Source organism: Leopardus geoffroyi, chromosome C1, assembly GCF_018350155.1.
Source record: "Leopardus geoffroyi isolate Oge1 chromosome C1, O.geoffroyi_Oge1_pat1.0, whole genome shotgun sequence".
NCBI classification, from domain to species: domain Eukaryota; kingdom Metazoa; phylum Chordata; class Mammalia; order Carnivora; family Felidae; genus Leopardus; species Leopardus geoffroyi.
Window position 1 is genome coordinate 32,376,787 of NC_059328.1, and position 16,353 is coordinate 32,393,139.

Consider the following 16,353-nt stretch of genomic DNA (forward strand, 5'->3'; position numbering starts at 1 on the left):
GGTATAGGCAGGGAAGGCTGGGCAAAGGCTCTGCCCACTCCAGCCCTGACTCTGCCCTGCACGGTCAGTCCAGCCCCACAGCTGATAAGCAGGAGCAGCAGTTCTGGGGAATCGGGGGAAAGGTAGCAACGCCTTCAGTTCTCTCCCGTGTGTGCACAGCACTTCACAGGCCACGAGCCTCTGTGGGCAGGGGCACTCTGTAAAGGAGAGGCAGAGCACCCCAGCCTTCCCTAGGAGCAGGCAGGCCAGAGGCCCCAGGATGCTCCTCTGGGCCCGGCAGCCACCTCCGAATTGTGATGTTCTCACTGTTGCCCTGCAGACCGCTACACTTCTACCTGATCACTCATATAATAACCATATGTTCCCCGAGTTAGGTGGTCTATCGCACTGAGCTGATGAATCGGCAAGTTTGAATAGATGGATGAAAGAGAGAAGAATGGATACTTGAGCAGGTGCATAGAGAGACTGGTGAGTGAACGGATGGATGGATGGATGGATGGGTGGATGGACAGACGGGTAAGTGGGTAAGAGGAAATACGGGGCGAAAGAAGAACGGGAAGAATAAGGACAGATGGATAGGACACTGGATGATTAGATAAGCAGATGGATAGACAGATGGGGAATCAGTGGTTAGATGAAACAAAGAAATGGAAGGAGAGTTGGAAAATGGGTTAATAAACAGATGGGAAGCTGGAGAACTGGAGAGGAAGAGAGGGGCCTGGGTGGATGGGGGAGTGGCTGGTTGGGTTGCATGGGTGAATGGCTCCATGCGCATAAACACGCAGGAGGGACAGGCAGGAGGAGAAAAGGCGGGGAAGGTGGACGGAAGGTTGGATTGGCGGGAGGACAGATGTGAGAAAGGGAGGGACAGTCAGGAGGAGAAAAGAAATGGGAAGATACAGGGACAGGAAGACAAAGTAGGAGATGGGAGAAATGGGTAGATGGGAGGACAGATGGATAGATGGGCAGGCGAATAGGAGAGAGCCCATGGGTGAACCAAAGGGCGCTTCATAACCATTCTGAGAATTTTAAGGAACGTGTAGGGTTTTGCTGAGGGGATGATGGGAACCTTAACCTGGGGTCCCTTGAAGTCAAGGGCAGCAGGGATGGAAGGGCACTTGTTTCTTGCCTCTCTCTTCCCTTTACTCCTAGTCTGTGGTTGTATCCTTCCCAACTCAGATTTTCCTCCTATAACCAGGCAAAAACCTGTATCTTCTACTCCTGGCCAAAGGGGAAGCAGAGTCATAACTTCCAGAGACATTCTGGGAGCAGAGGGTCTCCAAAGGGAGACCTAATATAGGGGGTTCTAATATAGGGAGATCTAATATAGGGGGTTCCTGTCTTCACTGTCATGAGCAAGCCAAGCTTGAGTAGGATGTCAAGGGGTGGCAAAGGGAGCTGGGGTCTTCCATGGGCCAGAGATACCAATGGTCCCCTGAGGTTCTGGAACCAGCCCACTGTCCCCTGATACCCCAGACCACAGAAGACTACGAACACTGCTCATTACGGCTATGACATTATTGTATGTGTTCTGCCAGGAAGGTTTAGGTCTCTTTTCGACCAAGTTAGGTGCCGAGCACACAACGGGTGCACAATAACCGCACGTGGGAAGTGCTCTCCTCATCTCAGAAGCAAGGTGTTGGAAGGAACTTTGCAGACCGTGTAACCCAACCCCCATCAGGCCCAGGGTTCTGATGCTTCCGCTCTAACTCTGGGCCTCGGGGCTGGTGATGCCGTTAGAGAAGACGACTGACGGTCTCAGCTGCTGGGATGTCATGGGAGGGCTCCCATTGGCCAACACAGCGAACCAGCCAGCCGAGGCACCTTGTTAGCACAGAGCCCTGTCTAGAACCAGGTTTCAGGACTCCAAGGGTCTTGCTTGCTGCACGCTGACACAATCAACCCAGGCTGGTCTAGGCGCTTGCCGATCTTGGGTCTGAGCTTGGGCTCTGCCACTTGCTAGCTGTGTGCTCTTGGGCAAGTTTCCGAACATTCTGAGCCCCCACTTCCTGCAACTCTCAAGTAATACCTACCTCTCGGGGATGCCGGGAGGAGCTGATGAGAGAGTGCGTGTAGAGTGGTAGCAGGGTGTGCCCGGCAGAGAGCAGACGTTCACCGCGTGGAACCGCCTTCCCTCCCATACTGTGTGCCCCCCGCCCCCATGGCAATCACTCTTTATTGAGCACCAGGGACTCTGCCACGCGCCATGCTGGGTGTGGAGGACAGAGATGCTGAAATGAAGATGCAGATGGCTTTATCCTCCAGTCTGGGCTCAGGGGCTCCCAGGAGAAGGTGCCAGTGGCCGCTGGAGGCCGCAGGGAGGAGTCACGGAGTCTGAGGGGGCTCTGCCAGGACAGGCCATGTGGGTTACAGAAGAGCAGCCCCGAGTGTTACCCGGTGCCTTCCCTGCCCTCCCCTCCCCGGACCTCTTCTGTGAACTGAGGGAGGTATACCCAATGGCAGCAGACATCTTCTTTGGCTTGGACACCATTTCTCTGTCAAGGGGCAGAGCCCTGGCTGGCCAGGCAGAGTCCCCAGCTCCACACCAGTTGTCCCACCCCTCACCGGAAGCCCCACAGTCCTGGAATGAAGGAGGAAAGGCAAGTGGATGAACATGATGAGTGGCTGGAAGAGAGGTGGAACTTCCACTGAGAGCATCGTTCAATGACTCTGCGTCATTCAGCTTTGACCAACCGCCCTCCTTCCGCCCCTGCAGGCCTGACAGACTGAGGCCTGCCCCCAGCTGTCATCTCCATCTCCTGCGGCGACCGGCGCAAGGGCCTGTACACGGCACAGTCACCCTGCTGGCATCTGGGAACCCTCTAAGAAGAGGAAAGGGGACCCCCGGACCTCCACAGGGACATCCCGGCAGCCTTTCCCGGCACTACCCACTGAGACGCCTCAGCTAGCGCCCAGAGGCCCGAGCTGCCACCACAATGTCCAACACGGAGACGGAGACACAGACAGGCAGACAGAGACGGACAGGAAGGGCTCTCCGGGCCTGGGCGCAGCCAGGTGCTGGTGGTGGAGGGTCCTGAAGACCACCAGGCCCAGCCAGAGCCCAAGGGTGAGGGGAGGGAGGGGATGGCAGCCTGAAGGAAGCGAGAGCCTAAGAGGAGGCTCCTGAGGTTTCCGAGTGATGGGGAAGGCCCACGCCTCCCGGAAGACACACGGCCCCGGAGGAACAGAAGACTCAGTGTGCTGCCTTTCCCTTGCTCCCGGCACGCAGTGAGGGCCAACGGCAAGCTTTCTCTGCTGCAACTTGCCATCACCCACCCGCCACCAGTCCCTCTCGGAAGTCACGGAGTTTGAGATTCTACCATTTCAGATTCGCTTACTGCTTCGGCTCTGAAGGTATTGTCTTCCGGAAGCCTCTACGAGCATTTGAAGAGAGCTCAGAACCCTCGCTGGTCACTGGTTGGGAACAGAGCCTCCTGGGCCTGGCCTTCGGGGCGGCCTGGGCAAGCCTTCACACCCAGGACTCCACGCCCCAAGGCATATGTGGTATCTGCACCCCTCTGTTCAGGTTATACCCTCTGGACCCTCCAGGGCGGGGACTGCTGGTAGGCTTGGCATGGCCTCCAATGAAAAGAGCTGCTGGAACAGAAGTGTTCCTGCCGGGGACCCGGCCTCTCTCAGACCTGACAAAAACAGACCAGGCCTTTTCTCTCCAAAAAGGCAGGGGGACCTGAATAGGGACCCCTCTTTGGAGACACTGCCCTGGCGGAGGACTTAGCCGGATGGGTTTTTCTAGTCTCATGTGTCAAGGTGAAGGCTCTCCGAGATGGTTCTCTGTGTGCTGGGCACAGGGAACCCAAATGGCCCTGGGCTGGGATGCACTCTTAAGACTGGGTTCCTCACATTGAGAACAGAACAGTGGGGTCCCCTGGATGCACCCCACTCCAGAGGCCACTTGATCAGCCACCTGATTTTGCCACTCCTTCCAGGAAAGGGGGGGATCTGCTCAAGAGAGGAAGGTGATGGGGGCGATGCCCTGAGACAGGGGTCCTGGGTTCTAGTTACGGCTCTGGCATTAATGATCACTTGGTTTTGGGGGAGGGAGGATTCACTTCCTTTACCTTCAAGGGGGTTTTGGATAAGAGGTTTTTTACTCTGTTACTTAGACTGTCAGTCAATGATTCCCATCTCTCTTCTCCATGAAGGTCCACTGGCTGCCTAAGGCCAGGGGTGGGTGGGGCTGTAGGGGACACATGGGGACAGAGCCCACACCCAGGGCAGAGGCAGGCGGGGCTGTGCTGCCTTGGACATGGCAGGACTCTGGGACTGGAAGCATGCACGAGGCAGGGGGCTGGGCTCCAGGCCTATCTGCCTTCCCTGGGGACCTCTTGGAACACTGTTTATGGGACACCAAGAGAGAAGAAGACCAGAGAAAGAGAGCGGGAGGGACGGCACCTCCATTCCAACCAAAGCCTAAGTGGGAAAGTTTGAGGTTCGCTGAGAATGCCAGAAGGCAGAGGAGGGCAGGGGTCGGTGAACAGGGTTAGGAGACCAGAGGTGGAACTCGGTCAGAGAAGGGCCATGAGCCAGGGGATGTGGTGAGCTGGCCCCTGACCCAGTACAGAGAGAACGGAAGGGGCCAGGAAGAGGAGGAGGAAGTGAGGAAGGCTGGCCAACTCCGCCCGGGCCCCCTCAAAGCTGCAGCCCAATCTCTCTCGCTGGGCACAGCTTCACCAACAGAAGAAAGGTCAACGAGTGGCAAAATTGAATCTGTTCTCCAGTTCTTCCTGCAGAAACACTACAAGGCTCCAGTGGGGGCCAGCCTGGAGGCCCCCCACTTGCTCAAAGGAGAAGCCAGGGCCCTCATGCCCCTGCCCCAAGAATCTGCAGCGCACAAGAGGCTGAAGCCACCGGGGGGGGGGGGGGGTGGTGTCCGAGAGCCCCAGGCCTTTCTCTGCTTCACCTCTGTCCCTCTGCTCCTCTACCAGGAAGCAACGGGCGAGCCGCACTGTCTTCCCTGCCTGGCCTGCGGGGACAGTCAACGCCATGAGTGGGGGGAGGGGCTTGATCCAAGTCTCACGGACTCGGCCCCACTTGTTCACACGAAGGGCCGGGCAGCTGCCGCCGGCCAGGCCACCGCCAGCTCCTAGCACAGCTCTGTGGGACACGTGCCCTCCGTGGCCCGTCCTTCTTCCTTTCTCAGATGACGGCCAGGGCCTGTGCTGACCCTGCTTTGGGGTGCGGCTGGGGCCGGAATGCAAGGGCTGCCAGCTGGGGCGGTTGCGGGGAGAGCGGCGGGGGAGCCGGGCGGGCAGGAACATGGTCTGAGTGGTGAGGAGGGTGGAGGCAGGGGCGAGTGCTGCCATGAGAAGTGACCATGCGAGTGTGCTTAGTGGCTCGGAGTGGAATGGATTTCCAAACGCAAGAGTGGTGGTGACGAGTGCAGCTGCTGGAGCTCACCAGCTCAGTGGACAAAGGGCTAAGGAGACATGCAGAAGGAGGGGGTGAGGAGATAAAATCAAAACCAGGAACCGTGTGCAAGAGCGCCATCAGGCGGCGGGGGGTGGGGGGGAGCGCGCAGGTGGAGGACGGTGTGGGATCCAAGAGGACAGGCTGCGGCAGCCAGGGGGCGCCACTGCCCGGTCTGGAGCCGGCTGCTGGGCCACCGGGGAGCCCGGGGAAGGGGGGTGCCCCAGGCCCCAGGCGGAGAGGTCTGGACCCCTGAGCTCTGTGCTAGGGCTCCCAGAGGGGAGCTCCCTACAGCGGAAAGGGGCAGTGCCCCAGCTGACTGTCTCTTACCTTTGGTTTTAAAAGCAAAGTGACAGTGCTTGCACACATAGGGCCGGACGTCAGTGTGGGTGCGGATGTGTTTCTTCAGCATGCTGGGCTTCTTGCAGCGAATTCCACACTCCTCACAAACATATTTCCCTCGGCCGCGGCCTCGCACATATACATACTCTTCGTTTGATTTGTACCTATGAGCAACAGGCGTCATGGTAAAGGAAAAAAAAAGGAGGAGAAGAGGCAGGTTCCCACCTCAGAAGATGCACACGCTTGCTAGCCGCATCCAGCCCGTTACGGATACCGGGAGAGGAGGACGCGGAACGAGAGAGAACCTCGGGGTGGGGGTGGGGGTGGGGGTGGTCGCCCTGGGGATCCACCATGGACCCCTGCACCTGCCCTGCCCTCCGACAGGTAGGGCTGCCCCCTCTTTTCTCTCTAGAGGCAGCAGACCCTGTGCTCCCTGCCGGGAAGTGAAGCCACCGGTTGGCAGAGGGCCTCCGCTCCAGAGCCAGCCTCCACACCAGCCCACAAGGGACAGCCACTCTGGGCCACCAGAGGAACGACAAGAGTGAGAGAAGGTGACGACCACAGCTCTAGCGGCTACCATTTGCCAAGTGCTCACGCTGTGCTGGGCACTTTACACAAATTGAATCACAGTCACGAGCAAGAGCCCTTCAGAGCTCGAGGCTCAAGCTCCCACAGCCAGAAAGGTATGGAAGGAGGATCTGAATCTGCCCCAAAGCCTATCCGCCTCTCACGACGGGCAACGGTCTGCGAGGAAGCCACCTGGTCACTGGTGTGAGGGGAGGTATGAGGGACGGCCATCATTTCCCTGTTCTCAGAGTGAGAAACCAGGAGCCCCGCGCTCTCTGCACGACCCTATCTCCAGATGAGCTGGAAAACTCTCAGGACTCAGATTCCAGCGATCCCCTAGGGTCACAGGAGCAGGGCCAAAAGCTTTCCTAGGGTGGCTCCTGGGGCAGCCAGACCACCTGCCCGGCCTCAGGGCCACCAATGTTCTTGGACCTGAATCAGAATGCTCTTATTTCCACCTAGAAGGAAGCCCATGAGGTTCACTCGATACGATCCTCATCAAAATGCCTTGTTGGCCTGCTATAGATGTGCACGTCTCCTGACTGGGGCAGGAAAGGCTATGATGGAGACAGTGGAGGGGTTCCTGGATGATTCCAGGAGAGCCTTCTGACTCACGAGGCATGGGTGCCTTAGGGGCGGTGTGGCCTCTTGGCCAGCTGAGCATGCCCCAGAACCCAGCAAGAGGCCTGCCTGTGCCCCACACTCGCACTGCACAACATGTCTCTGCCCGGGGGCCTTGGCACTCCAACTCAGAACAGGCGCAGAGGGGCAGGGAGGGGGCTGGGACAGGGTGAGGAAGTTGGGACAGCAGCTGGGACTCAACCCTACTCTGCAGGGACCATCAGCTTATGGCTGCGAGGATGTCACAGGATAACGTGAAAGAAGGGACTCTAAGGGAGGGAGCCAGCAGGCAGCGACGGAGGGATCACTCACACACACTCTCACGCGTACTCACACATACACACGTATGCACACCCACACGCACTCCTACTCACACGCATACACTCTCTCACCATGGACCGCTGTCCACAGGTCCCTACGGGTCCTGGCTTTTGTCACCTCAGCTTCGGCCAACGGATGCCTCTTACGTCATCTAAAACAGGGCGAAATGGTATCTTGTGCTCAAGGGGAAGAAATGGAGGCCGTGGGGGTGGTTGGTAGGGAGACACGACTCTTGTCACTCTGCTGAAGAGCACCCTATGGGCAAACAGGGGACGGCTATCTCCCAGTGACAGAGGGTCGCACCCAGACAGCAGGACTCCTGGACCCAAAGCAGCTACCCACACCTGATTTTAATTCCTGTGTCCCTCTGTTGCCCCTGGGACCCATTCTGAGATGGAGCATCCTTTTCACAGCCAGAGAAGAAGTGAGAACGGCTTGGTCTCTCAGCACTGGGGGCTCTGCCGCCACCTGGACACCGACCTCCGCTCAGCCCTGCTCGCCGGGTCCACGACACCCTCCCCCTGCTCCAACGTCCATCGACACAGGCATCCCTCGGTGCCCCACTTCCCTCCACCCCACTGCTGTGGCGGGTGCTGGGCGCTTGGCCCCCCGTCACTCTGACTTCTCCTGTATTTGGGCTCCACCCTAGGCTCAAGCCAACTCAGCATCAGGTACTTGAGTCCATCTTCCGAGGCTGCTCTCGGACCCCTCATTTCCTCCTCTACAGCAAGCCTACACGACAAGCTTACGCGTACACACACGCACAGAAAGGACTCTGTCTGAACCTTCAAGGGTTGTGCCTTGACTTGTGTGCCTTGACCATGGAAGGTGTGTGCAACCTGCTGGGGAGCACAAGGGGGCTGGGAAGGGCCAGGGAGGACAGCGAGAGATGAAAGCTGGTCCAGACAGGGACCAGGAACAAAGGCAAGAGGTGTTAAAACGCCCGGAGGATTTGGTGGGTGAAAGCAGATGAGGTGGGTAGGGCGGGACCGACTGGATCACCATCTCCGTCAGGCTGGAATGCCATGCTAAGAAGCGTAGACTCCATCAAAGTTGTCTCAAAGATAAAGTCTCAGACAGAAGATGCTTCCCTGGCAGCACGGGGAACGGTGTGGAGGAGGAGAGACTTCCAGTCCCTGTAAGAGGCACATGTCGTAGGACAGGCGGCCATCTGGAGGGGGTAGGGGTCACAGTGAGGCAGAAACAAAGATCAGAGTTTTCAACTTGGCTGGTTCGAGTGATACCATCTGTGGGCTTGGAGGGAAGCAATGCAGGACTCTAGTCTTTTGCTGAGTGTGAGATGCCTGTGAGGAGGACTTGAAGAAATGCCCAGGACGCGGCTGGAAATCCTCAGGACTCGGCATATGGGACGCGCAGATTTGTGAGGGGGAAGCTGACCACTCAGGACAGGATTGAAAATAACAGGAGGACAGCGTAAGGGCCTAGAAGGCTCCCAAATGTGAGGGTGGGCAGAAAGACGGCACCAAAGCAGCAACTTCCTGGTAGCTCAGGAGGTTTGGAAGCCAGGGGAAAGGGGCTGGAGGGGGCAGCGGCCAGCTGAGCCAACGTCACGGAGATATGGAAGAGGATGGTTACTGAGGGGCCCTGGGACTTGTCGAGGCGGTCCTGGTTGAATGGCTCAGAGCCTATGATTTCTCTGCTCCTTGAAAGCTGGGGCCAGGATCCATAAAGCTTTACAGCTTTGTGGTTCCCAAAGGGCCCAGCCCAAGGACAGGCATGGGGCAGCCGTCCTGTGTGGGCTGGACCCTCCTCCTGTGTAGGACCATCCCCCACTTCTCACTTCCCTCCCTCCCCCCCCCCCCCCCCGCTCTCCCCCACGCCGGGTCAGGATCAGCCCCCCTTGTTTGTGTAGAGGTCCCACCCCTTCCCCAGCAGCTCCAAAGCCTCTGCCTCTGCTTTCTGGCACATTCCGCCATCATGGACCACACACTCAGTTCAATCTTGTCACTAACTGACCAACCAACTGCAAAGCCTCTCTGGACCCGCACCCACTCCAGCGACTGCTCCCTCTGCTTCCTTTCTCAGCCCAAGCCTGGAAAGGACGGTCCATGCTTGTTTGTCCATGCCTCCTCACCACCCCGACTCCACAACCCAGCTTCCCTGGCCAGCTGTCCTTGCCAAGGTCACGGGTTGCTAAATCCAAAGGACAGCTGCCTTTTCCTGTCTGCCCTTTGGCCTGCTTTCCAGAGGCGCCTGCTTGGCTTGGTGACCCTTCTCTGCAAGCTCCTTCCTTACCCCTCTCCAGGCTCCAGTCTGCACTCTCCTCTCCTCACCCCTCCCAGTGAACCCCCCTCTGTGAACACCTGACTTAATCGCCCAACAGCCAATGGATACGCTGTTCTCTCCAGCTCTGACCTCTCTGCTGCACATCCAGCTGCCCCCTCAGTATCTCGCCTGGTGGTCGTCAGGCACCTCGCACCCACGTGCCCAGAACCCTGTTCCCATGTCCCTCCATCAGGACCACCTCCTTCTGGGTGCCTGTCTCCGTAAATGGCAGGCACACCTCTGCGGCTGGTGAGGCCGGCAGCCTGGGCTTCCCCCTCAGTGCCTCCGCTGCCTTCTCTCTTTATACTCAGTCCATCACCACAGCCCTGACCAAGTGTGGTCCAAGGAGACCCGCCTCCTGCCCGGACTAGCCAGGGCCACCAGCCTCTCCCCCTTGAGGCTGCGTCTTTTCTCCACAGAGCAGCCAGAAGGGCTTTCCCTAACACATGCAGTCCTGCCTCTCCTCCCAGCCTGGGGGCGACGCCCCCCCCCCCATCTCCCTCAGGATAAAGCCCTGCCCCTGTACCGCCTGGCCCTGCTACCTCTCCAGAGCTCTGCTCCCCACTGTGCCAAACATCACGGGGCCTCAGAGTCCCTTTCCTCTGGCCTTCCGCCCTCCCCAGCACCACCCCCCTCCATCTGACCAGCTCCTCTGCTCCTTCAGGACTTTGCCAAAAGGTCCCTTCCTTTGGAGCCCTCTCTTCCACCTCTGAGCCTGGGGGTCCCACCTGCTCCTCCTTCACACTGTTGAGCTGTGGTTTTCTCACAAGCGTGGTCCCCATGATCCCCATGAAGGAGGGACTGTGTCCGCCTCAGCGCTTGGCCTATCCCCAGGGCTTAGCACAGTGCCTGACACCCAGCAAGTGGCCAGCACATCTGACTGCACACGAGAAGGCCAAACCCAGGCCTTCTCTCCCTGGCTCTGCTATAATCAGCCTCTCGGCCTTGACATCCCCACTCTCGGAGGCTAGAGCACAGGCTCAACCCAATGCTGTGGCCACTCCACGGGCCACATAGCCAGGTCCTCCTAGCCACGATGGACTGGCTGAACACTCCCCATTCCCCAGTAGCAACTGTTCTGCTCACAGGATGTAGGTCAGTATGAGACCTGGGTCCAAGTTCTGGCTCCTGCTTGAGCTGACAGGGTGACCTTGGGTAGGTCAATTTCAGTCCCTTGGGAAACAATCCATCTTCACTGCCCGGAGATACACCAAGCACCGTCACATGCCCCGACCTCAACCAGTCCTCCCATCAGCCCTTTACCATTGTCCCCATTTTACAGAAAAGGGAACCAAGGCCCAAGAAGTTTAAGTGACGTGGCCAAGATCAGCCCATCAGCGATCTTTCTGCCCAGCTCCCCATCTCTGCACAGACTTGCTGCCCAAACACTTTCAGATGATGTTGCCCAAGGTTTCCTTAGCACTTTCCTTCTCCAGGATTCCCAGGGCCCTGTAACACTGCAGACAAACAAGAACAGCATCGTTCTCCACCCAGCCCTTCCTGAAAGGGCCGCCAGCACTGGGTGGGACCCACAGGTGTTGACAGCTAACAGAAAAATGCCCTGCAGAGAGCCGGGGCAGGAAACCAGAAAACCATGGTGGGGCCTCTAGGGGCCCAGTCCTGCCTCCCAGGTTTGCTGGCCCCTCCCCATCTGCCTAAGGCTACCCTTGACCCAGGGGGGAGAAGTGAGGGACCCCCTGCCTGTTCTGGGGCCACAAGACAGTCCATGCTGACAGGCCTGGAAGCAGCTGACTCACAGCTCCCGGGACAGGGAGCCATTTCTCTCAGCCCCACCTACCTGCCTGTCTTCTGCTTCCCTGACAAACCAGTATCAGCCAGTCCGCGAAATGTTTAGTTTTGCTCTTCAAGAAAAATAGCTGTTTCTCTGGGTTCCAGAATGTCTTAGTTAGAGGGACCTTGAGGCCACACAGCTTAACTACCTGAGGCCCAGACTTGTGATGGCCAGGCAGCAAAGCGGCTGAGCAGAGCCCGGCCAGTCCGACCATGGCCGTGGCACCAGACCCCCTGCCTGGACGCAGCTTTCAGATCTGCCGCCTTCGGTCAAGCAATGAACAAGGCTGGTTGGTGGGAGAGGTCTGGAGGTGCCAGGATCTTCAAGAGCGTCTTATTCTATTCCTCTAATAGAGACGCGAACAGAAACGGAGAGGTTGAGTGTCTTGCCAAAGTTACAAGGCAACTAGAAAGAGGTGACGCAGAGCCTGGAACCCAGATCTGCCCCCAGTGCTCTTACACACGACACGGTATGACCTCCTGCCTTCTGCGGCTTCTCTTCCAATCCCATACCTAATGATGCCGAGCTCCCGGACTGTGAGCATTCAGCACATAACACCTTGGCTTGGGGCTCTAGACTCCTCACAGACATTTCTGAAAATTGCAGCTTCCACCAGGCACGCTGGAACTCTGTGTACGTGGCACATCCCTCTGCTCCAGGTCCCAGAAGAAGGGATGTGGTGGAAAGTAAATGCATTTCAGTCAAGGTGATGGGGGAGTTGTTCTTGGCTCTGCATATGACAAAGATCCAGCAAGGGAGCGGCTCTGCTAGGTAGTGAGCTCCCTGTCACTAGCACTGTTCACCCAGAGGCCAGATGAAGAGGCTGGGAGACCAAGGAGCAGGAGGAAATTCACGGCTACTGCATGCCCGTGACACGGCCAGCTCAGTGACAGAAGGGGAACAGCTCATTTACTCCTACGACCTGCTGTAAAATGGGCATACTTATCCACTAAATATTTCATGTTGATTCCAATAAAAATAAATAGATCTATTTATTCCCGCACAAATGGAGGCAGGAATGGGGAGGGTGGCAAGAGGACTGAGCAAGCAGCGGTGGCAAGGGGGTGGGGGCTGAAGCGGGCTGGAAAGCAGGGTACAGTCCCTCTCTAAAGGGACAGTGGCTACACCTTTCCAGCCATGTGTTGCATGACGTTGGCTGATCTTCCAGGTTTTCGAGAAAACCGCAAATACAGATTTTTAAAAAAATGAATAATATTAGTCTACTCTTATATAGCTCTCCCTGGGCACCAAGCACTATTTAAAATGCTTTCTATGCGTCACCTCATTTAAATCACATGGTGGCCCGTTAAGACAGGAGCTCTAATCATCCCCATTTACACCTGAGGAAATGGAGTCACAGAGAGGTTAAGTAACCTGCCCAAGGTCACACAGCCAGGAAGTTAACAGCTAGAGTTTGAACACAGGTCACATGTTACAAAGTTCAGGTGCTTAACTGCTATGAAATCACCTGTTTTAAGAGACACAATTCAAGGCAAATAAAATAGAAGGAGAGGCAGACCCAGCCCAGAGCTAAACTTCTGGCTCAAAGTAATTTCCCCAAGGTCACGAAGCTGGTAGGGGCACGTCTGACCTTCATGACCATGACTTTTTTCTCCACCAAGCTGCGTTTTTCTCTTAAATGAGGGGGGCAAACTCAATGGCCTCCAAGTCACCTTCCTAATCTGAGATCCTATGAGGGTTTTCTGTCGGTATGTTCTTGACCTCTCCATTTATTATTAATATTTTATCATTAAACTCTCACCAGTCCTCCAAATCTGCGGATAATCACTCCAAGCAAAAGCAAGATGCGATCGGAAATGCGCACACCGTCACTCTAAGTCCCACTTTTGCAGGGCGCCTGTCCTCTGAAGTGAGGCTTAGAGCCCCCATGAGGTCGGGCCACAGTGAGCCCGTCAGCTTGTCTGCAGTGACACGCTCCTGGGGGAGCTCAAAAGGAAAGGACATGGGAAGAGGAACAAGTACCAGGTGGCAGAGGCCACCGAGCTGTGTACCTGTTACAAATATTTAGTTGCCAAGAGGTAGGGAACACACCCCTTGGTGAAAAATAAACTCGGGAGGCTGGGCTGTGGGCCACAGGGGAAGTTCTCGCTGGGTTCTGAGCCCATCCTAGACTCTCCTTTTGCTGGGTTCTGCAGAGATGACATTACATCACAACATCTGGGGTCGGGGGCATTTAATGGGCAGTCCAGGGACAGGCCTGCTGGGCCAGGAATGCCACAGCATGTGTGTAACTCAGGCATGGGCACAGAGCCCACCTGTGGAGTGTCTATTTTAAGCAGTACTCTGTGTATTTACTCAATAATACTTACAAAGGCCTGGTCTGAGCCTGAAGCTGGGCCAGGGCCAGAAATACAAAGCTAAATAAGACTTTGACCTTGGTCTCAAGTGTGAATTAACAGGTACTTGAAAGATCATAAAACAAAGAGAAAACAGAAGCCCCTCAACGTACAAAGTGCTATGGATGATCGGAGGAGGGCCAGCGAGGGGGAGGGGGAGAGGAAGAGGGAGAGGGTCGGGGTCTTAGGCGGTTTTCCTAGAAGAAACGCTTTTCATCTGGTAATGTATGGAGTCCAAACCAGGGCAGAGGCAGGGGCAGGAGGAAAGAAGACAGATTCCAGAAGTCGGGTGGCCTGACAGAGGCGGGAGGGGAGACCAGGTCAAGGAGCCTAATTTTCTACCTTCCAGAAGGACCACCCCCACTGACGTGAGTCCTTGTCCATTTCGCAGGCTTGCATTTGTGGCACTGGACCATTCCCTGGTTTTACCATCACGACTTGTCATTCTAGGGGCACATCAGTAGACAGCACCAGCTGCCCAGGAGACAGCAGCAGCTCTGGGGACCCAGCAGGCACAGATCTAAGAATAGGAGGCGCCTTTTATTCTAAAGACACTGGTACAGTCGGTGGAGATATTGTGGAGTGAATGACCAAGTGCAGACATCCAGAACCACCGGCTAGGGTCAAAAGAATGCAGCCAAAGGCCCTGTTTCCAACCAGACAGGGAGATCAGGGAGGGGGGCAGGAAGCCAGAAGCTGGGCCTCTCATGTTCAGAGAAGTGAAACCACCAAAGAGGCGCGCACTCCTTACATGTGCACGTTATATAGGGCTGCTCCAGCCTTCAGCAGGCCCTGGTGCGCAGGGTTCTAGAACAATGACTTTCACTCAGGGAGGTGGGGAGGCTGAGCACGGGGGTTCTGCACCCTCCCTTTCCCCTCCTCATTGAGCTACTTCTCAGACCAGGCATCTATGTAAACTGAACCCTGTAGAAAAGAGTTTTATTCGTTGTGGGCGCCTGGGTGGTTCAGTAGGTTAAGCGTCTGACTCTTGGTTTCGGCTCAGGTCATGATCTCACAGTTCACAGGATGGAGACCCAAGCCGGGCTGTGCAGTGACAGCACGGAGCCTGCTCGGGATTCTCTCTCTCTCTCTCTCTGCCCCTCCCCTGCTTGCGCTCTCCCTCCCTCTCTCAAAATAAATAAAATACAAACATTGAAAAAACAGAGTTCTAAGAATTTAAAAACAATTTGAAAATTACTGTTAAAGAACATCCATGCTGGGCAGGACCTTAAAACCTCTGACTTCCGGTGGGGGGGGGGTGGAGCCTTGTGAATCCTCTGATGTGGTCATTGTCAGGCCCGTGGGTGCACATTGTCCTGTGAGTGCACACGCCTTGGCACCTGGGGTCTCACAGTTTCCGGGGAGCTCTTCTTCCATGAAGCGAAAGTTGTCAACCTGTGTTCCCACCCGAGTCTGAGCTCTGGCTAGTGTTACTCCGCTTCATGTGACAGTGTCCAAAACGTGCCACTCCACCCAAGACTGCTTTCCTCCAGGCCTGTCATTGCTATAGTCCCAGCTACTCCACTCAGGGTAGATGCCGATTCCTTCTCAGACTGGCCCAGGTCCCTCCAGGTTGCCCTTTGTAAGATGGAATGGGCCATAAGCACCCAGGGGCCCCCCGGGGGGTGGGGGTGGGGGGCTGGACCCAGCCCAGCTGAAGCAGGACTGGGATCACTTAGTTCCTCCAGCTTCCCTTCCTTTTTCCCCAGACAGGAAGCAGGCTCAGAATGGGAACATGACCAGATCCTGGAGATTGAACACCTGTCTTATTCTTTACTAAAAAAGCACCAAAAAGAAAGTCAGCCAGGGTCAGAGGTGTAATCTCTTATCATGGAAAAAGAAAGGGCTGTCATTTGTTGAGCATTGAATCTGTGACAGGTGTTTTTTCCAGGAATTCTGCCGTGGAAGCCACAACACAATTCTGTAGGACCAGTGGCAGGAACTGAGGCGGGAAGGTCATGTTGAGGCTGGCTTAGGAAAGTCTCAGATGCCAGCACAAAAGCTGGGCCTGTGTCTGGCAGGCGGTGGGGGATGGGGAGGGTGTTCAGTCCGAGTGGTGTTCTGGAAGCACATGCTGAGGCCGCAGTGCGGCCGCAGCTAGAAGGGACACTGCCCAAGGCTGTCTTAGAGTAGCAGCTGCTGAAATGTGTATACACTAAGTGCCTGATCAATGCTTGTGAGCCATGGCTATCGACTGCTGTGCCACTGTGGTCTCTAAAGCCTCAGTGTCTCCTGCAGCACAGAGACACAAATATGCACTGAGAGGCAAATGAGAACAGGCCGTGCAGCGTATTCGAATCTCACAGTGAATGCAAGGTCTCCTCCTGGGAAGGTGTCCCCCAGTAATAGCTTTCCTAGCGGGCAGTGACGTGCAGCAATGAAGAGAATCGGACTTAGGAGCCAGAATTCCCGAGGCCGAAACCAGGCTTTGCCCCTTATTAGCTCTGTGACCTTGGACAGGTTACTTAACCTCTCTGTGCCTCAGTTCCTTAATCTGTAAAATGGAGATCATGTCCTATTTCTTGACCTAGGTGTAGGTGAGCATAGTTACAGAGGTGTATTCATTGTATAATGGCTCATGGACTGTGTACTTATGACTTGGATTGCTTTTTCTATGTATGATAGGTTTCCACTTAAAAA

The 16,353-nt window shown here is 56.2% G+C and overlaps 1 protein-coding gene across 1 annotated transcript in view; it reads right to left on the bottom strand.

The window, feature by feature from the left end:
* The window catches only part of HIVEP3 (HIVEP zinc finger 3), a 378,357-nt gene that overhangs the window by 12,082 nt on the left and 349,922 nt on the right, over positions 1–16,353 (bottom strand). The window contains 1 exon segment of the mRNA XM_045476889.1: positions 5,758–5,933. Coding sequence (XP_045332845.1) covers positions 5,758–5,933 — 176 coding nt within the window.